The 16,598-nt window shown below is 38.7% G+C and overlaps 1 protein-coding gene across 2 annotated transcripts; it reads right to left on the bottom strand.

Annotated features, from left to right (window-relative positions):
* Positions 1 to 655: 655 nt before the first annotated feature.
* Positions 656 to 10,091, bottom strand: LOC147639994 (uncharacterized). 2 transcript variants are annotated; one of them, XM_086822808.1, is made up of 9 exons: positions 9,845 to 10,091; positions 9,702 to 9,763; positions 9,312 to 9,589; positions 3,625 to 3,819; positions 3,397 to 3,538; positions 2,716 to 2,756; positions 2,381 to 2,614; positions 1,184 to 1,375; positions 656 to 988 (listed from the first exon to the last, which is right to left on the bottom strand). In XM_086822808.1, the coding sequence occupies exons 1-9, from the start codon at positions 9,901 to 9,903 to the stop codon at positions 911 to 913; spliced, it is 1,281 nt and encodes a 426-aa protein (XP_086678934.1). In that variant the 5' UTR covers positions 9,904 to 10,091; the 3' UTR covers positions 656 to 910. The 2 variants fall into 2 exon arrangements, with proteins under 2 accessions (XP_086678934.1, XP_086678944.1); XM_086822818.1 differs by having other exon boundaries at positions 3,625 to 3,789.
* Between the last annotated feature and the right edge of the window lie 6,507 nt (positions 10,092 to 16,598).

The raw sequence follows: 16,598 nt of genomic DNA, 5'->3' as shown, positions 1-16,598 counted from the left end.
GATATTTTTGTATACATGACATAACTAGTGATATCATTGAGGTAACTTTTGTAACCTATAAAAGTACTTGTACGTCATTGAATTAATCAAGCAACTCTCACATCATTTAAGTCGTGTACTTCTCTCTCTCTCTCTCTCTCTCTCTCTCTCTCTCTCAGCTTACACTCCATAGCCATGGTTGTCATCTTCAAGCACCCATAGCTTCTTTCCCTCTTTCAAAAGGGTTGTGTTTATTTGTGAGTACCTCTAACTTCGATTAGTCATGGAAGAAAAAGGATGAGTGTTGGGGGTAATTAGTCGATAGATACGATGGTTTTTTTTTAAAGATATTGATGGTAATTAAACCAAACAATTGTTGAACTCACATGTTATCTTACAAATTCCTAAGTAACTCATCCTCCTCAAGAGAAATACTTTAAGCAGAGCAAAAATTATGTATGACAATGAGAAATTATTTTTAGTCATTAGGTACAACAATGATCCAAGGGTGTTTATGTTGCCAAGTGATTTCATGATATTTTACAAAATCTAAGATTGGCACTTTGATAGCCACATACAAACTCTTTCAAAATGAAGCTTTAGGAAGCACTAGCTAGGTAGGGCTAAAATGAGCATGCAGGTGCACGAATTTCACTAATAAACATGAATTATAAGAGAGTACATGGGCAATAAGTCTCTATTGTTAAGTTTGCCTAGAAGTCATATTTATGATTATCTTATCGTCCGGATGTTCAGATGTTAAGATTCTTTATCTCATTGCTAAGTTAACAAAAAGAGCAATACAAATAATGTAGCTCTTGCAACATCCATAGGAAGAAAAAGTTGTAACCACCATGAAGATTGTTCATCTCTCACCACCACCATTGAGACGACAAGAGAGGCACCCGTGGGCAATGGCAACTCATGGAGATCATTGATTTTCGACTGTTTCAAGAAGTATTTCCTTCACATGTTTGTACACCTGGTCAGGTTCTTTCTCTGCGCTAACCTGCACATATGCAATAGCGTTACACACGCACACACACACAGAGTACATATGCGAGGATGTTATGCTAGAGACACACAAAGTAAACATATGCTAGGATGTTGTGCGAGAGAGAGAGAGAGAGAGAGAGAGAGAGAGAGAGAGAGACAGACACACACACACACACACACACACACACGGGGGTTATGAAAGATGAACCTCTTTCAGTCTCTTGGAGGATCTGTAGAAGTCGATGACTGGCTTGGACTCCTTCTGGAACGTTTCGAAGCGCAGCTTGATTGTTTCCACATTGTCATCCACGCGTTTGGACACTTTCCCACGCTCAAGAAGCCTCTTCTCCATGGTGCTCGTGGAGCAACTTAGAAACAGAACCACTGTCGGTTTGCCAATCTACATGCATGCATTCAAACCCATGCCTAAGTTGCTTGTCAATGTTTACATTTAATGGAAATTGAGCTTCATGTCTTTAATAAGGTTATGAACCTTAGGGGGGAAAATAACTTATCATAAACTCGAATTAATCAATAAGATAATAAGTACACCTGTAGAAGTAGTAATCATCCTATTCACATTGCATACAGACCATCACATGCACACACACTTATGTATCAAGTCTGTGACTTTTGCAAGCCAGTATATAAAATCTTCATAAACTATTCGAGAGGAGTTTCCACCTCTTTTTTCAAGTGGGGGCTCCAATTGACTTTCCAAATTGGCATCCCCCTTTCTCATCGATGAGGTGTACTGAGCTGGATGTGCTGTTACTGCAAAGGAACATCATCCGATTCTTGCCCAAGGTTTGGTGGAGTTTCAAGCATACTAGGAGTAAGTTCCTAATGCTGATTTGTATGTTGAAGGTGAGGTGTTAGAAAGGGAAGAAGAGTTGGACCAAGAACTCAATGGTGGTATCGTAAAGTAAAGCAAGATCATCATACTTTTGTTGCCTTTTTATGGAAACCAGACCCATTGTCAAGATTTGGTCTAAGAAGGGGGGAATGTTGGAAAAACAATCCCCTCATAGATGCACAACTGAAGCAATGATGGAAGCCAGCATCCTGTTAGGGTAGCAGTCTTGGTTCTTGATGGAGGAGGAGAGATGGGACTTTTTTACAAAGGGGAGAAGGGATTTTTTGTGTAAAATTCTAAACAAAGAAAAAAGTGATTTGTAAAGATCAGTAGTTTAGATCTTACTTGGTTGTACTACAGTTTCTGGATAGATTCTAAGTTTATATATATATATAATTATTATTGATAGTAAAAAAAGTAGTAGTAATCATCCTAAGCACCTTTTTGACTTGTGGACCTTTCAACCACATGCGAGTGGAACACTAGTGTAAAAACGCTTGTAAAAAAAGCATTATATATATATATATATATATATATATTTGCGCTGACCTTTTCCTCAAACGCATGGGCCTGCTCGAGGGATCGGGGGAAGCCGTCAATGAGGAAGTGCTTGCAACCAGAAGAGCGCATGGCGTTCTCAAGTAGCGTGATGGTGATGGAGAGCGGAACCAGACGCCCATCTCGCATTAGCGCCTCCACCTCCCGCCCAATGCTCGTCCCTGACTTCACCTCGTTCCGTAGCAGGTCCCCCGTTGATATGTGCGTATACCCAAAGTCCCGCACCTGCCCCACAACAAATTGACATGCATTCATTCATGTGCATTCCATGCATGTTCATTTATACGTGTGGAATAATGTTAGTCCCAATATATGTGGCAATATACCATCTGCTTGCATTGTGTACCCTTTCCAGATCCTGGACCACCTGCCCAAAAAACACACACACACACATAAGTTGGCACACCTAAACATTCATAATACATTGACTTCAAGCAAGCCTTATATCCACTTGAAGAGTAAAACTAAGCCAATTGTGTTTTTTTGTTGTTTCCATAATTCAACTTGCCCAATGGGCTTTGTTTGGGGCCGACGTTCGAACTTGGACCCTCAATTTGAGAGGCCATGAGCTACACCAACTTAGCCCACCAAACTAAGCTATAGTGTTTTGTCACTTCTGCTTAGCAAAAGTAAACAAGGTCTTCAAAACTCGATCCAAACACATCGTCTTTCACTCTCACGCAGGCACACACGTGCACACACACACACACACACACACACACACACACACACACAGATGGGATTTTAGGGTTTCATGGGCTCCCTATATTATAACAATGAACTCTTGACATTAGGAATTTAGAAGGCTCAAAATTGTGTTAATCGAAATTCACGAGCCTTCTAAAGTTTCAGTTATTTTGTATTGTTGGTTTATAGTAAGAGTCTCCATTAAAAAACTCCAACTTACTCATAAAGAATGAGTGAATTCAAGATCTCATTCAAAACAAATGTTATAACGCTACCACAATTCTTGAGCTTATGAAATGATGGACCAGAGGCTACCTTACCTAAGATGAAAATGTGTTCTATCTTGGAGCAATTATGCTTTTTATGCACTAATGCACTTCTAGCCTCTAGGCCAAACATTTCCTTTAGATGACTAGCCACCTCCAAGAACACCTCCACCTTTTGAAGTGATCCAGCTTTAATCTACACACACATCAAGGTTAATATAGGTTTGTTATGCAAATGTTAATTTATTTCTTCCTTGAACAAATAAATATTATGGACCTTACTCTTTTGAGTACATGGGAATGTTTTGTCTCAAAGTGATTAATCATGGGTAGGTATTCCTTGCTGTAATTATCTAGCCTTTTGTGGATCGTCTCTGACTTATCATCTGGCCTCTCACTAGTCTGAGCACGAAGCAACAACCTTTGCTCCATTTTCTCGGTAGCACACTCCAAGTAAATTACCATGTCGAAATTGAACTATGCATGTGTTAAGCCACAATTCATGAAATTAATTAACACATTAAGGTGAGAATTGTGACTCTCTCTCTCTCTCTCTCTCTCTCTCTCTCTCTCACACACACACACACACACACACACACACACACACACACACACACACACACACACACACAAACACACACACACACACACAAACACACACACACACACACACACACACACACACATGCATCTACACATAAACACACAATGTGTAGGACTAGAGATCAATCCATTTTGTTTGTTTATGGTTAAGTCCACCAAATCCATTCTCATTTCCATCCATTTCTATATAAGACTCTAGATAATGTTTCATATAGGACTATATGCACACATACATGCAGCATCAACACACAATTATGGATATGACTAGAGATTAATCCTTTTTTTGTTGTTAAGCCCACACCCTTTACACACACCCAAAATGACCCCAATAGGTATGTGTGCTTAAACAGGTCCCCTTTAGTGTAGATGAAACCAGCTCTACCAAGCCATGATTAGTGGTAGCAATGAGATCACTAGGTGTGTGTGGGTGTGTGAAGTTGATTCTCTTTTGAAAATTCAAAACAATAACATATTTTTCCTTATTAATCTTTTTTAAATCAATGGTAAAGTCATCTTAAATATGTTCCCTCACGGTTTTCACAAAGGTGCATTAATTTAATATAGTAAGCAACCTTAGGAAAAAATACCATTTTATAAGGATTAGAAAGCTTTGTGATATTGTATTTAAAAATGGGAAAGTGCTCTCCTACTCGAATATATAACGATCGGTCCATAGTGTGAACCCAACTATATGAGTTGGCGCTATAACTATGCCATACTCTAGTAATCCAAATATGGTTGTCACACAACATGTCATCCACTTATGGCATATCAACCATAATCTCACTAATCGTTCTAGTGTCATAAGTGCAGAACCTATTACCCAGGCAAGTCATCAATGTCCACAGCACTAGTTGAGTTCGATATCTCAATACTCCACCTCGAGCTCAACTCCACACACTGTACTCCAAGTAAGCTCCTAAACATGTGGAGTTTCTCTGTACCCAAAGCCTTCATGAATATGTTAGCCATCTGAACCTCTATGTTAACATCTACTAGATCTACATCACTTGCTGTAAAACCTTCTCCCTCACAAAGTGATAATGTACCTTAATGTGCTTCGTCCTAGCATGGTACTCATATTATCATAAAAATGACGACCCTATCCATAAGCTCACCCATATCACCAAGTAGCTTGTGAAACCAAGCTATCTCATGAGCTTCCATAGCAGCACCCTTGTACTCTACCTCTTTACATGATAAGGCAACTGTCGACTATTTCTTGCTGCTCCAACTCATAGCAATACTCCCAAAAGAAAACATAAAGCTGCTGGTAAATCTCTGTCTCAGACACTACCAGCCTAATTAGCATATGTGTACCCATGTAGCTGTATCTCTATGCCAACCTCATAGAAAAGTCTATAATCAACTATGGAGTTTATATACCTGAGAATCTATCTAGCCACATCCAAGTGTGGCTTCCTGGGATCCTACATAAAGTGACTCGCAAGTCTAATAGAAAAGCTCAAGTTTGGCCTCGTAATGGTCATGTAGATTAAGCTATCCACAGTATGCGCAGCCTATACATAGGGGGGTCCTCCAAAAGCTCACCTATATCTGTGAGAAAAGATTTGTATTCTACTCCAATTACATTGAAATAGGCCTACAACCTATCATAACATGTCCTAGCCATAGTGCCTCTGTAAGATGATCTCACCATCTCTACATCCACCAAGAAATACCGTAGCTCACCTAAATCCTTCATCTCAAACTTCTGCTTTCATTTTAACCATGATTAAGAGAGAGTGGGATGGTTTAGTGTTTTATTAGGATTTGATTATTATCATATTGATCATGGACTAGGGTCTTTCAATGGTTTAGTGTTTCATTAATATTTGATAATATCATCATATTTATCATGGAATAGGATCTTTCAATGGTTTAGTGCTTTAGTTAATATGATATTAACCTTGCTTAAGATTTGATTCACCGGGGATTAAAGGAGCATCAGGTACATGTATCTACAATTTTCATCATGTTTCTTGTAAAAATTAAGCGAGCTAAAGGGTTTCTCTCCTTGCGTATTGATAAGAAGAAGAACATTATTAGTAGGCATTGTTGTCGGAGCACGAGAAAGAAGAGGAGGCGTGGCCTAATTTGTAAGGTGTCACCTTAGGCATGGCCTGTAAAGTGTTACCTTAGACGTGGCGTGATCTATAAGGTGTTACCCTAGGCTTGAAATTAACCTAAGGTAATACATTACATTAGCTAAGCAGCCATTTAGATAATGCATTCTAAGCTTTCTTGTCAAATATGCATACTAAACTTTCTTATGAAATATGTTCTACCCAAGATGATATTTCTAAAATAATTAATCAGGCAAATTCTTTTTGAGGTGAACATTAGCAAGAGCTAAAGTTTTTCTTTAGTTATTTTTATGTAGTCAAAAAAGGAAATTATGAGATATTTTAGATTTCGAGGTGAATTTTCTTGCATGTAAGAAGAATGAATCCCCCCACCTCTCTCTCTCTCTTGTGCATGCTAAATGGCAAAGGGAATCTCTTTCACTTTTTTATCACCTCTCTTTGGCGCATGATAAATGGCAAAGGAAATCTCTCACTTTCTTAGCACACTATGTTTGTAGCACGAGGATCTCTCTCTCTCTCTCTCTCTCTCTCTCTCTCTCTCTCTCTCTCTCTCTCTCTCTCAAAATGCAGAGGACGTGATGTGATCCTCTATCATTTAGGGTCTTTAGTCAAATTTAATGGTGATATTTAGGGGATTTAGTCAAAATTGATGGTTAGAACAACCTAGGGACCGATCAAAAAGTAAACCTTGAGTCTAGACTCGAAGCCTTAACCTTAGAAGGGTTGTAAATTTTAGCACTGCCTAGGTATGTCAAAATGCAAATTTTAGCCTTGTTTAGGTGTGTCAAAATGCAAGCCTTGAGTTCAGGCCCCAAGGTAGGTTTGCAAATTTTAGCCCTACCTAGTGCAATGTGGTAACTGTGTACTTGTATGTACAAACAATGCACAAAATGATGTGTGCATATCTCTTGCATATGTGCTTGCGGATACAAGTGTGCACATGTGAAAGCATGTACATACACGAACAAACATTGAAATCGAACATTGATACCTTGCTAAAGACTCAAATTTGAGAGGTGGCCTCAAACACAATCCTTTGGGGCATATCAACAAAGGACTTTTCAAAGTTAAGCTTTTCCTTTTTTTCTTTGGGGCATACTATGCTAAAGACTCAATTTTGAAAGGGGGCCTTAAACACATTTCTTTGGGGGATACAAAAGGACTTTTCAAAATTAAGCCTCAAATTTGAAAGGTGGCCTTAAACACATTTATTTAGGGCATATCAAAGGCCTCTTCAAAATTAAGATTTTCCTTTTTTGGGGGTTAAATTTTAGCTTTTCTATAGAAGGGAAAAGTTTTTCATGAGTGACAGAGAGAGTGGGATGGTTTAGTATGTCATTAGGATTCGATTAGCATCATATTGATCATGGATTCGGGTCTTTCAATGGTCTAGTGCTTCATTATGATTTGATTCGCATCATATTTATCATGGATTAGGGTCTTTAAATGATTTAGTACTTTGGTTAATATGATATTAACCTTGTTTTAAGATTTGATTATTGAGAATTAAGGGAGCATCATGTAAAGGTATCTACAAATTTTATCATGTTTCTTGTAAAAATCAAGCGAGCTGAAGGGTTTCTCTCCTTGTGTATCGATGAGAAGCAATGAGAAGGAGAACATGATTGGTAGGCAACGCTGTTGGAGAACAAGGAAGAAGAGGAGGCATGGCCTAATTTGTTAAGTTGTCACCTCAGGCGTGGCCTAATCTGTAAGGTGTTATCTTAGGCTTTAAATTAACTTAAGGTAATACATTACATCAACTAAGCGGCCATTTAAATAATGCATTCTAAAGTTTCTTGTCAAAGATGCATACTAAAATTTCTTGTGAAATATGTTCTATCGAAGATGTTATTCCTAAAACAATCAATTAGGAAAATGCTTTTTGAGGTGAACATTAGCAAGAGCTAAAGTTTTTCTTTGGTTATTTTTATGTAGTCAAAAAAGGAAAGTTTTTTATGTAGTCAAAAAAGGAAAGTATGAGATATCCTAGATTTCCAAGTGAATTTTTAGTGCCTTGTGTCCTCCATTCTAATATTAAATCTCCCTACATGCAAGAAGAATGAATCCTTCCCACTTCTCTCTGTGGTGCATGATAAATGGCAAAGGGATTCTCTCTCTCTTTCTTAGCACACTATGTTTGTAGCATGAGGATCTCTCTCTCTCTCTCTCTCTCTCTCTCTCTCTCTCACACACACACACACACACACACACACACACACACACACACACACACACACACACACACACACATTCCTTAACTGATGTTATGGGCTTGTAGCAAATGTATGTGCTTGTATGCATACCATAGGTTGTATTTAGCCTCATGTGGATCCATGCTAAAGTCAATCAATCAATCTATCTCTCGTGGATGGCAAATGGTAGATGGATTATCTTTCCTTCTCAAGACTCTACGTTTGAACCATCAGGAGGATGGAGAAACTTGATCTTTAGGAGGTGGGTCATAGATTTACGTACGAGCGACGAAGTGGGAATCGCTCTCTCCATGTGACTATGTGATGCTCGTAGATAGATCATAGAAGCAAGAGACATACTCTCTCCATGTGACTATGTGATGCTCGTAGATAGATCATAGAAGCAAGAGACATACTCTCTCTCTCTCTCTCTCTCTCTCTCTCTCTCTCTCTCTCTCTCTGTGTGTGCTGAAATGCGTAGGGACGTGATGTGCTCCTCTATCATTTACGATCTTTAGTCGAATTTGATGGTGGTCTTTAGGGGCTCTAGTCAAAATTGATGGTTGGAGCCTAGGGACCTATCAAAACGTAATCCTTGAGTCTAGACTCGAAGCCTCAAGGAAGGGTTGCAAATTTTAGCCTAGGGACCGATCAAAACACAGTTCTTGAGCCTAGACTTGAAGCCTCAAGGAAGGGTTGCAAATTTTAGCCTTGCCTAGGTATGTCAAAATGCAAGCCCTAAGTTCAGACCCCGAGGTAGGTTTGCAAATCTTAGCCTTACCTAGTGCAATGTGGTAAATGTGTACTCGTATGTACAAATAGTGCACACAAAATGATGTGTGCATGTGTGCTTGCAAAAATACAAGTGTACACGTGTGAAAGCCAAGCCTGTACATGCATGAATGAACATTAAAATCGAACATTGATACCTTGCTAAGGCATCTTTCTTTGGGGCATACCGTGCTAAAGACTGGGTGACCCTAAAACACATTTCTTTGGGGCATTTCAAAATGAAGCTTTTCCTTTTTTTGGGGTTAAATTTTTTCATGGGTGAAATGCCTCAAAAATACTATAAGAAGAAGACCTGAGTTTCGAAGGTTGTGGCTTGCTCGAGCGTTTTGGGATAGCCATCAAGCAGCACGTGCGGTTTGGAGGAGTTGGCACGTATCTGCTCTTTGAGGAGGCTCAAGGGTATCTCGGAGGGAACGAGCTTGCCTTCTTTCATGAGCTCGCCCACCTGCTTGCCCACGCTGGAGCCCTTGTGCACCTCCGCCCTCAGCAAATCCCCCACACACACATGCAGGAACTCGTACTCCTCCGCCATCCTCGTACACAGCGAAGCCTTGCCAGACCCAGGACCACCTGCGCCATAGCCATGATTAACAGTCAGATAATTAAACTATTAGATCGTCAATTTATCCCCATAACTATGATCACTTCAAAGAATTAATGTGGCTGAACTCAGTCCGATCACCTAGCACAAGGACGCAAAGCTTCGTGTTCACGCTTTTCGGCGGTGCATCCGCATCGCCCCCTCTGCATCAAAAACAGCAAAGCTCTTCCAGACAAGTCCATCAACAGCCCCACTATAAATAATTAGCGTCGATAATTACTTACTTGTGCGCCTGCTTCTTGGGCTCATCCACATTTGCAAGCGTCGATTTTCCACAACCCATTTTAATGAAGAATTAATCCTGAGCAATATCAAGCTCTCCAATTCATGAACAATTAATCCTGGCCGACAACAGTGCCAAATACAATGCAAATAATGATCGTTTCCCTGCAATTAATAGCGATAGATCCCTTGTATTCTCTGCTGCAGAGATCAGCGAGCGTCTGAGAAAACTCTAGTGAAGCTTCAGATCGAAAGAGTCGGAGTGAGCGGTCGCGTTTGTCTAACCGTCACTTAAATGTATGATGTACGAGGATTAAATCCAATTCACTTCAAGAGTTTCCTTTCTCAAACTTTTTTTTAAAATGCAATGATTCGTCTCACTTAGAACTTATGTCGGCCATTGGACCCTAGTTTTGTCAAACTTACAAGTCTTTATATACCATTTTTAACTCACCGTTTCTAGTGTCACAAGATTCTTTTAAACCCACCACGGATGGCTAGAAGATACTTTTAAACCCACCCCTTAGTGGAGTGGGGCCTTTCCATGTTTACAATGCTTCCCTCCAGTGTCCCACGGATATTTACATGCCCATGTGTGCAATAGATGAAGCCTCAATGATCAATACATTTTTCTTTAATTGGAAGATATTATGAACGATCAGCTTCGAGATTCATGGAGTTCCTTTCATCACCGCGAAACTAGTGTAAATCTTCATTTTGCCATTAATAGTGGTTCGAAAAAGCAGGAGAGAAAAATGGAAAAGTGAAAGGTGCTGCTAATGGTGTAAACACTGTGTGGGACAGGGCTCTTAGAACTCATGTTTGGTCATTGGGCTATTGTCCCTAGTTTTGTCAAACTTACAAGAGCCTTTACATACTACATAAATTTTTAACCCACCATTTCTAGTGTCAAAAGATTGGGCACTAATGCTCAGTTTTATGAAAATATCTTCCTCAAAAAACCATAAAACTTACAAATTTGTGTGGATTTTTTTCTAGAATTTATCGGTGTTTGAGTTTACATTTAACTTAAATGACTTGAATTTTACAAAATTTTTAAAATAAACTTTACAAGTTAAAGTAAAAATAATCAAGTCCATTAAATAAAGTTAGTGATCAGTTTTGTCTAAATGCTAGACTAAATGTGAGAAGAATAAGGTGAGCTTGAGCTCCTTGCAAGCTTTCTTCTTCTTCACAAACTCGCAACAAGAATAGACAAGCACATAATAAGAGAGAAATAGATCGCTAAATTTTCCACAATCATCTTCACTTCTATACAACCATAACATAAAGATTCTGTGCAACACTATTATTGAATTTCATGGGGGAATTGCAGCTATGGAGGGTCAAAGAGATATATGGTTATGGAATGTAAATAGCAAACAATGAAGGAGAGAGGGTTAGAGAGAGAACAAATCTCTTGGAGAGAGAGAGAGAGAGAGAGAGAGAGAGAGAGAGAGAGAGAGAGAGAGAGAGAGAGAGAGAAATTGTACACAACTCAATGATGTAACTATTGCTATGAAGTACATGCACCTTTATAGGTTACAAAGGTCACCCCAATGACATCACTGCTTATATTAAGCACACAAAAAATATCTATATATTATTGATACTCCTCTTAGAGTGTGTTCACACAAAAACAATACACTTACACATTACCACTCTCTAGGAAGTGGTACACACACACACACACACACACACACACACACACACACACACACACAAAAGCAATACCTTGATCCTAACAAACCCTCCCTCAAGGGATTGTCTCATAGTGTAAATCTAGGCTCATGGTTTCTTATGCCAATTTCCTTGTCAAGGATAAATCACATGGCTCTCGTTTCACATGCTTGTTATGGGGTCCCAAGTGTAAGGACAACATAGGATCAGGTCACACACTCACAATAGAAAACAACACATGACTGAGTAGAAACTAGCACATATCTTGGAATTTAAAAAGCCTAATAATAATAGTTTGCTTCCTCTTTGAGAAAATAGCACATATCTTGGAATTTAAAGAGCCTAATAATAATAGTTTGCTTCCTTTGCGAGAGCTTTTTCTCGTTAATGATATCTGCCTTTTTGTGAAAGTAGTTCTTTTCATTATGATTGTTTATCCCATAATGTTTGTACTGCTTCTTTGAATGCAGTCTTTCCCTATAGTCCTTCTCTACATGAATAAGTGGGAAGCCATGATATGCCTTGAAGTTAGGAAGGTCTTATTAAAGGAATGTATCCAATGTCAATGTCTAGTCCCTCATAGAGAATGCCCCAAAATTTAAGGTTTCTAGAAATTAGGTTGAAATCATGATTTTTTTAATTGGATTTTTTGAAATATGGGTTTCCAAAAATTAGGGCTTTCTGGATATGATGCTACCAGAGGCTGTAAGTAACACTTTAATGCTTGATATATGCCCTCAATTTTGAAAAATGATGAGGGATTTGGGATGAATGCTTTAATTAAGCAAGATTTATAGAAATGCTTTAATTTGATAAGAATTAGGATTAATGCTTTAATTAATTAAGCAAGATTTACAAAAAAAATTTAAAAAATTTAATTAATTAATTAAGCAAGATTTATAAAAAAATTTTAAAAACCTAAAATTTTCTTTGATGAATACCTTATGTTTGTAAGTTAATTTTGTTGATTATGCACGATCTCCTTGAGTACTATAGTAGTGTCCTCTCCCTTTTTTTAATCCAAATGTGTTGCTAGTTGTTGTGCTATAGAGAGTGGCACTATTGGCAGCAGTAATGCAGTAGAAGAATGTCAAAGTTCACTTCTCTCTCTCTCTCTCTCTCTCTCTCTCTCTCTCTCTCTCTCTCTCTCTCTCTCTCTCTCTCTCTCTCTCTCTCTCTGTGGGCACACAAGGGCCTATTTATAAGGCATTAAAATAGGCAAAATAAGTTGTGAGAGAGGAGCACTAGGGAAGGGTGTGTGGTGGCTAGTGTCATGGGATAGCAGCACGCAATCGAGGCGGCACTGCAGTGATACACGTATAGGTCATTAGCCATGTTGGAAAAGAGCAGTGGCAATGAGTTAGATGTAGTTCTACACGAGTTATTGAAGGTGGGCATCACACAGTAGGCGGGGCACGAGGCTGACTAGGCAAAGTTACTACAATAGGCGATGCTTTGGGTTGTGAGGCATGTGGTCGAGAGAAGTAGCTGGTGGGCACACTTTTTGGTAGCCTTGGCTAAGACAGTGATGCACAGCTATAGACGCCATGTAGGTACTAGCGTGCAACAGGTGGATTAATGTGCATGATAGGCTCTGATACCATGTTAAATTTCTTCATGGTGGAGCTACTGCTATGGAAGGTCAAAGAAATATATGCTTATGGAGTGTAAAAAGAACAGTGAAGGAGAGAGAGTTTGAGAGAGAACAAAGCTTTGTGTGTGTGTGTGTGTGTGTGTGTGTGTGTGTGAGAGAGAGAGAGAGAGAGAGAGAGAGAGAGAGAGAGAGAGAGAGAGAGAGAGAGAGAGAGAGAGAGAGAAAGAGAGAGAGAGAAGTACACAACTCAATGATGTGACTATTGCTTAATTTCTTTAATATGAAGTACATGCACCTTTATAGATTACAAATATTATCCCGATGATATTGTCGCTAATGTCCAGGCACACACAAAATATCTAGATATTTTTGATACCCCTCTAAGAGTGGGTTTACACATAAATAATACACTTGCACACTAACACTTACATAGTACCACTCTCTGCTATGCTTTACCAAGTGCGTGAAAAGGCACGTGTGGCCTGCATGCATATGCAATTAGAGTCGTGTTAGAGTTCGAGCATATGAATGAGAGACACTCAATGGATGAATTTCTCACAAGGATCAAAGATCTCAAAGGTATCTTACATGTACTAAATGAGGCCTCTCCAGATAGTTCATCAGTGTCTACTGTTATCATAGATTTACCAAATTCATACTAGGATTTTGCATCAACACTTCAGCTTATGGACAAAGGGTAACACCAATTCTCTTGCTCTAGCAAGAAGAGAAATCTTGATAAAACTAAATGTGTTTGACTACTATCAAAAAGGTGAAGATAAAGCCTTCTCGAGGGGTCGACTACAAGCCAAAGGTAGAATTAGCCCAGTCTTCTAGTGGCACAAAGATGTTGAGAAAGGGAGTGATAAGCTTAAGAAGAAAGGAAAAAACAACTATTGTCAGAGAAGCCAGGCTATTATAGCAATAAATGTAGAAAAATACTAGAGAAGGAGAAGAAGAAAGAGTCAAGCATGGTTGGGCTAATACATCAGCACCATGTGCTAGAAAGAAGGAGTCATAAACTATACACACGATGCTTGGGCATCCATTCTACACTACAGCTATGATCCTTATGTCCATGATGTATGTATCCAAGTGATTAGAATGTCTAGTATTTTGATAGTGGTGCTAGCAAGTACATTACTTCTCAGCTTGGGTTGTTTTCCTCCCTTAAGTCTACTCCTCAAGGAGGCATACTCACATGTGCAAAAAACTCCTGATATCCAATGAAAGGAGTTAGTAAGGTTGAGCTCACTACTAAATGGTGGGACAATAACTCTCTTATCATTAAAAAGAACTTTTTGTTGGTCTCTACCATTCTTAAGGAGGCAGGCCTAGCAGGTTATATTTGTTGATGATAGGTGTACAGTACATAACTAGAGTGATGGAGACATCACTGTGGCATTCGATATTCTAAGTTATGGGCTTTACAGGTTAGACAAGTATGAGAGATTGGCACATAATGCTTTACTGCCACATGTGCTATGAGAGATTAACACATAATGATTTACTGCCACATGTGCTATGAGTAACATGGAGCTATGGCATGAACACTTTGGTCACTTGAATTTTAGTAGTTTATTATACCTTAAAGGTAAGAAATGGTGTCAAAGTTTCCATAGTATGTGAGGGGCGCATTTTGGGCAAGATGTAACGATCCTCATTTCCAAAAAATGGATCACTAAGGTCTACTTATACATAGTAATGTATGTGGTCCTATGAGAACACCATCAATCCAGGGATATCTCTACTTTGTGATGTTTATTAATAACTACTCTAGGAACATCTAGGGTAATGTATGTGGTCCTATGAGGATGCTCTCAATCGAGGATATCTCTACTTTATAACTTTGATTAATAACTACTCTAGGCACATCTTGAGTAGTCATCAATAAATGTGGTCTTATGAGGACATTATCGATCGGGGGATATCTCTACTTTGTGACTTTTATTGATGACTCCTCTAGGCACACCTAGATATAGATTTCTACATGCTTTAGATACTTTATTTCTATGGCTGAAAATGTGTCTACATATAAAGGTTGCACCCTTCATATTGTAGATCGAGGGGGGGGAGTACATGTTAAAGGAGTTTCATGCATATATGGCTGAAAGAGGCATAAAACATCATTGAATGGTGCCTTACACACCTCAAAAAAATGGTGTGACTGAGGCGAAGAATAGATCTTTTATGGAGATGGCATGTTGCCTAATGTTTATTTGTTAGAGGCAGTTATGTATGCCACTTATGTGCTAAATAGATTCCCTACCAAGGCCTTGTAGACATTTACCCCTATGAAGCTTGGAATGGCAAGAAGCCCTCTGTGACTCATTTATGTGTTTCTGGTTATCTTGCTTATGCACTTGTGCCTGAACAACAACGCAATAAGTTGGATGATAAGGTGGTAAAATGCATTTTTGTGGAATACAGGTCACAAAATAAAAGCAAAGGGTATAGACTCTATCAACATTGTTGAAATGCATTTTTGGTATACAGCTCAAAAAGCAAAGAGTATATACTCTATTATTAGGTCACAAGATGGATTTTAATGAGTAGAGATATTGTCTTTGTTGAGAACTCTGAGTTTAGCCCATGTTTTTATGCAAAAAATAGTAAAATGTATTATCACATGATATCTTTAATACACTCCTCCCTTTGTGTAATGTCAACGGACAACGATATGTGGAGTAATTGAATGCTTAACAAGGTTCTTTAAAAACCAACCCCAAATCGGCTAAAATCAGCTCACAGATCATATACATAATGCAGTGGTGGATGAGGAAATGGCAACCATATAGGCATTCACGAATATGCCAAAATGGCTAGTGTGAACATTGCAAAATAGTAAATTAGGCACTCCTTTGCCTAGAAGGACATGTGCAAGTTCTCATTGCACATCTCATTCTTTTGTGGATCATGATATCGTTGCTAATATATGCAATGAACAGGAACTTGTTTCCTTTGAGGAGCCACAAGAAAATGATCATTGGATGTAGGCCATGATGAGTACAACTCAATTCTAAAAGATGACCTTAGTATTTAATGTATAGTGAAAAGGAAATTAGTACAAAGTGGGCTTATAAGCTTAAGCATAAAGCTATGATGGTAGTATTGATGGTTGTACAAGCTAAGGCTTATTGTTGTTGCAAAGGGTTATGTTTAAGACAAGGGCATAGATTATGATGAGACCTTTTCCCCCACATCTCATATAACTACAATCGGGTGTATTATTGCATTGGTAGTGCATCGTCACGATGAAATGTACATCAATTGGATATCAAGGCTACCTTTTTGAATGGTGATTTATATGGGGAGATTTATGTATCACAACCTAGTTTTGTTCAGAAGGGACATGAGTCTAAATTATAAGGGTTAAGAGAATCTTTATATGGCCTTAAGTAGGCTCCCACAATATGGTATAAGAAGATAAATGCATACTTGGTTGTAAATGGTTTTTGTAATAGTCCAACTAAGAGTACCCT

The sequence above is a fragment of the Cibotium barometz genome, chromosome 3 (assembly GCF_041138505.1).
Source record: "Cibotium barometz isolate CiBa-2024 chromosome 3, ASM4113850v1, whole genome shotgun sequence".
NCBI classification, from domain to species: Eukaryota; Viridiplantae; Streptophyta; class Polypodiopsida; order Cyatheales; family Cibotiaceae; genus Cibotium; species Cibotium barometz.
This window is presented reverse-complemented; position numbering and strand designations above follow the sequence as displayed.

What these genes read in the sequence shown, in the direction of transcription:
- LOC147639994 (XM_086822808.1), bottom strand. Translation starts at nt 9,903, where the DNA reads ATGGGTTGTGGAAAATCGACGCTTGCAAATGTGGATGAGCCCAAGAAG. An exon ending in GTACACAATGCAAGCAGATG is followed by an intron (nt 2,615 to 2,715) that starts GTATATTGCCAC and finishes GTTGTGGGGCAG; the next exon opens with GTGCGGGACTTTGGGTATAC. An exon ending in CCTCCAAGAGACTGAAAGAG is followed by an intron (nt 989 to 1,183) that starts GTTCATCTTTCA and finishes GCATATGTGCAG; the next exon opens with GTTAGCGCAGAGAAAGAACC.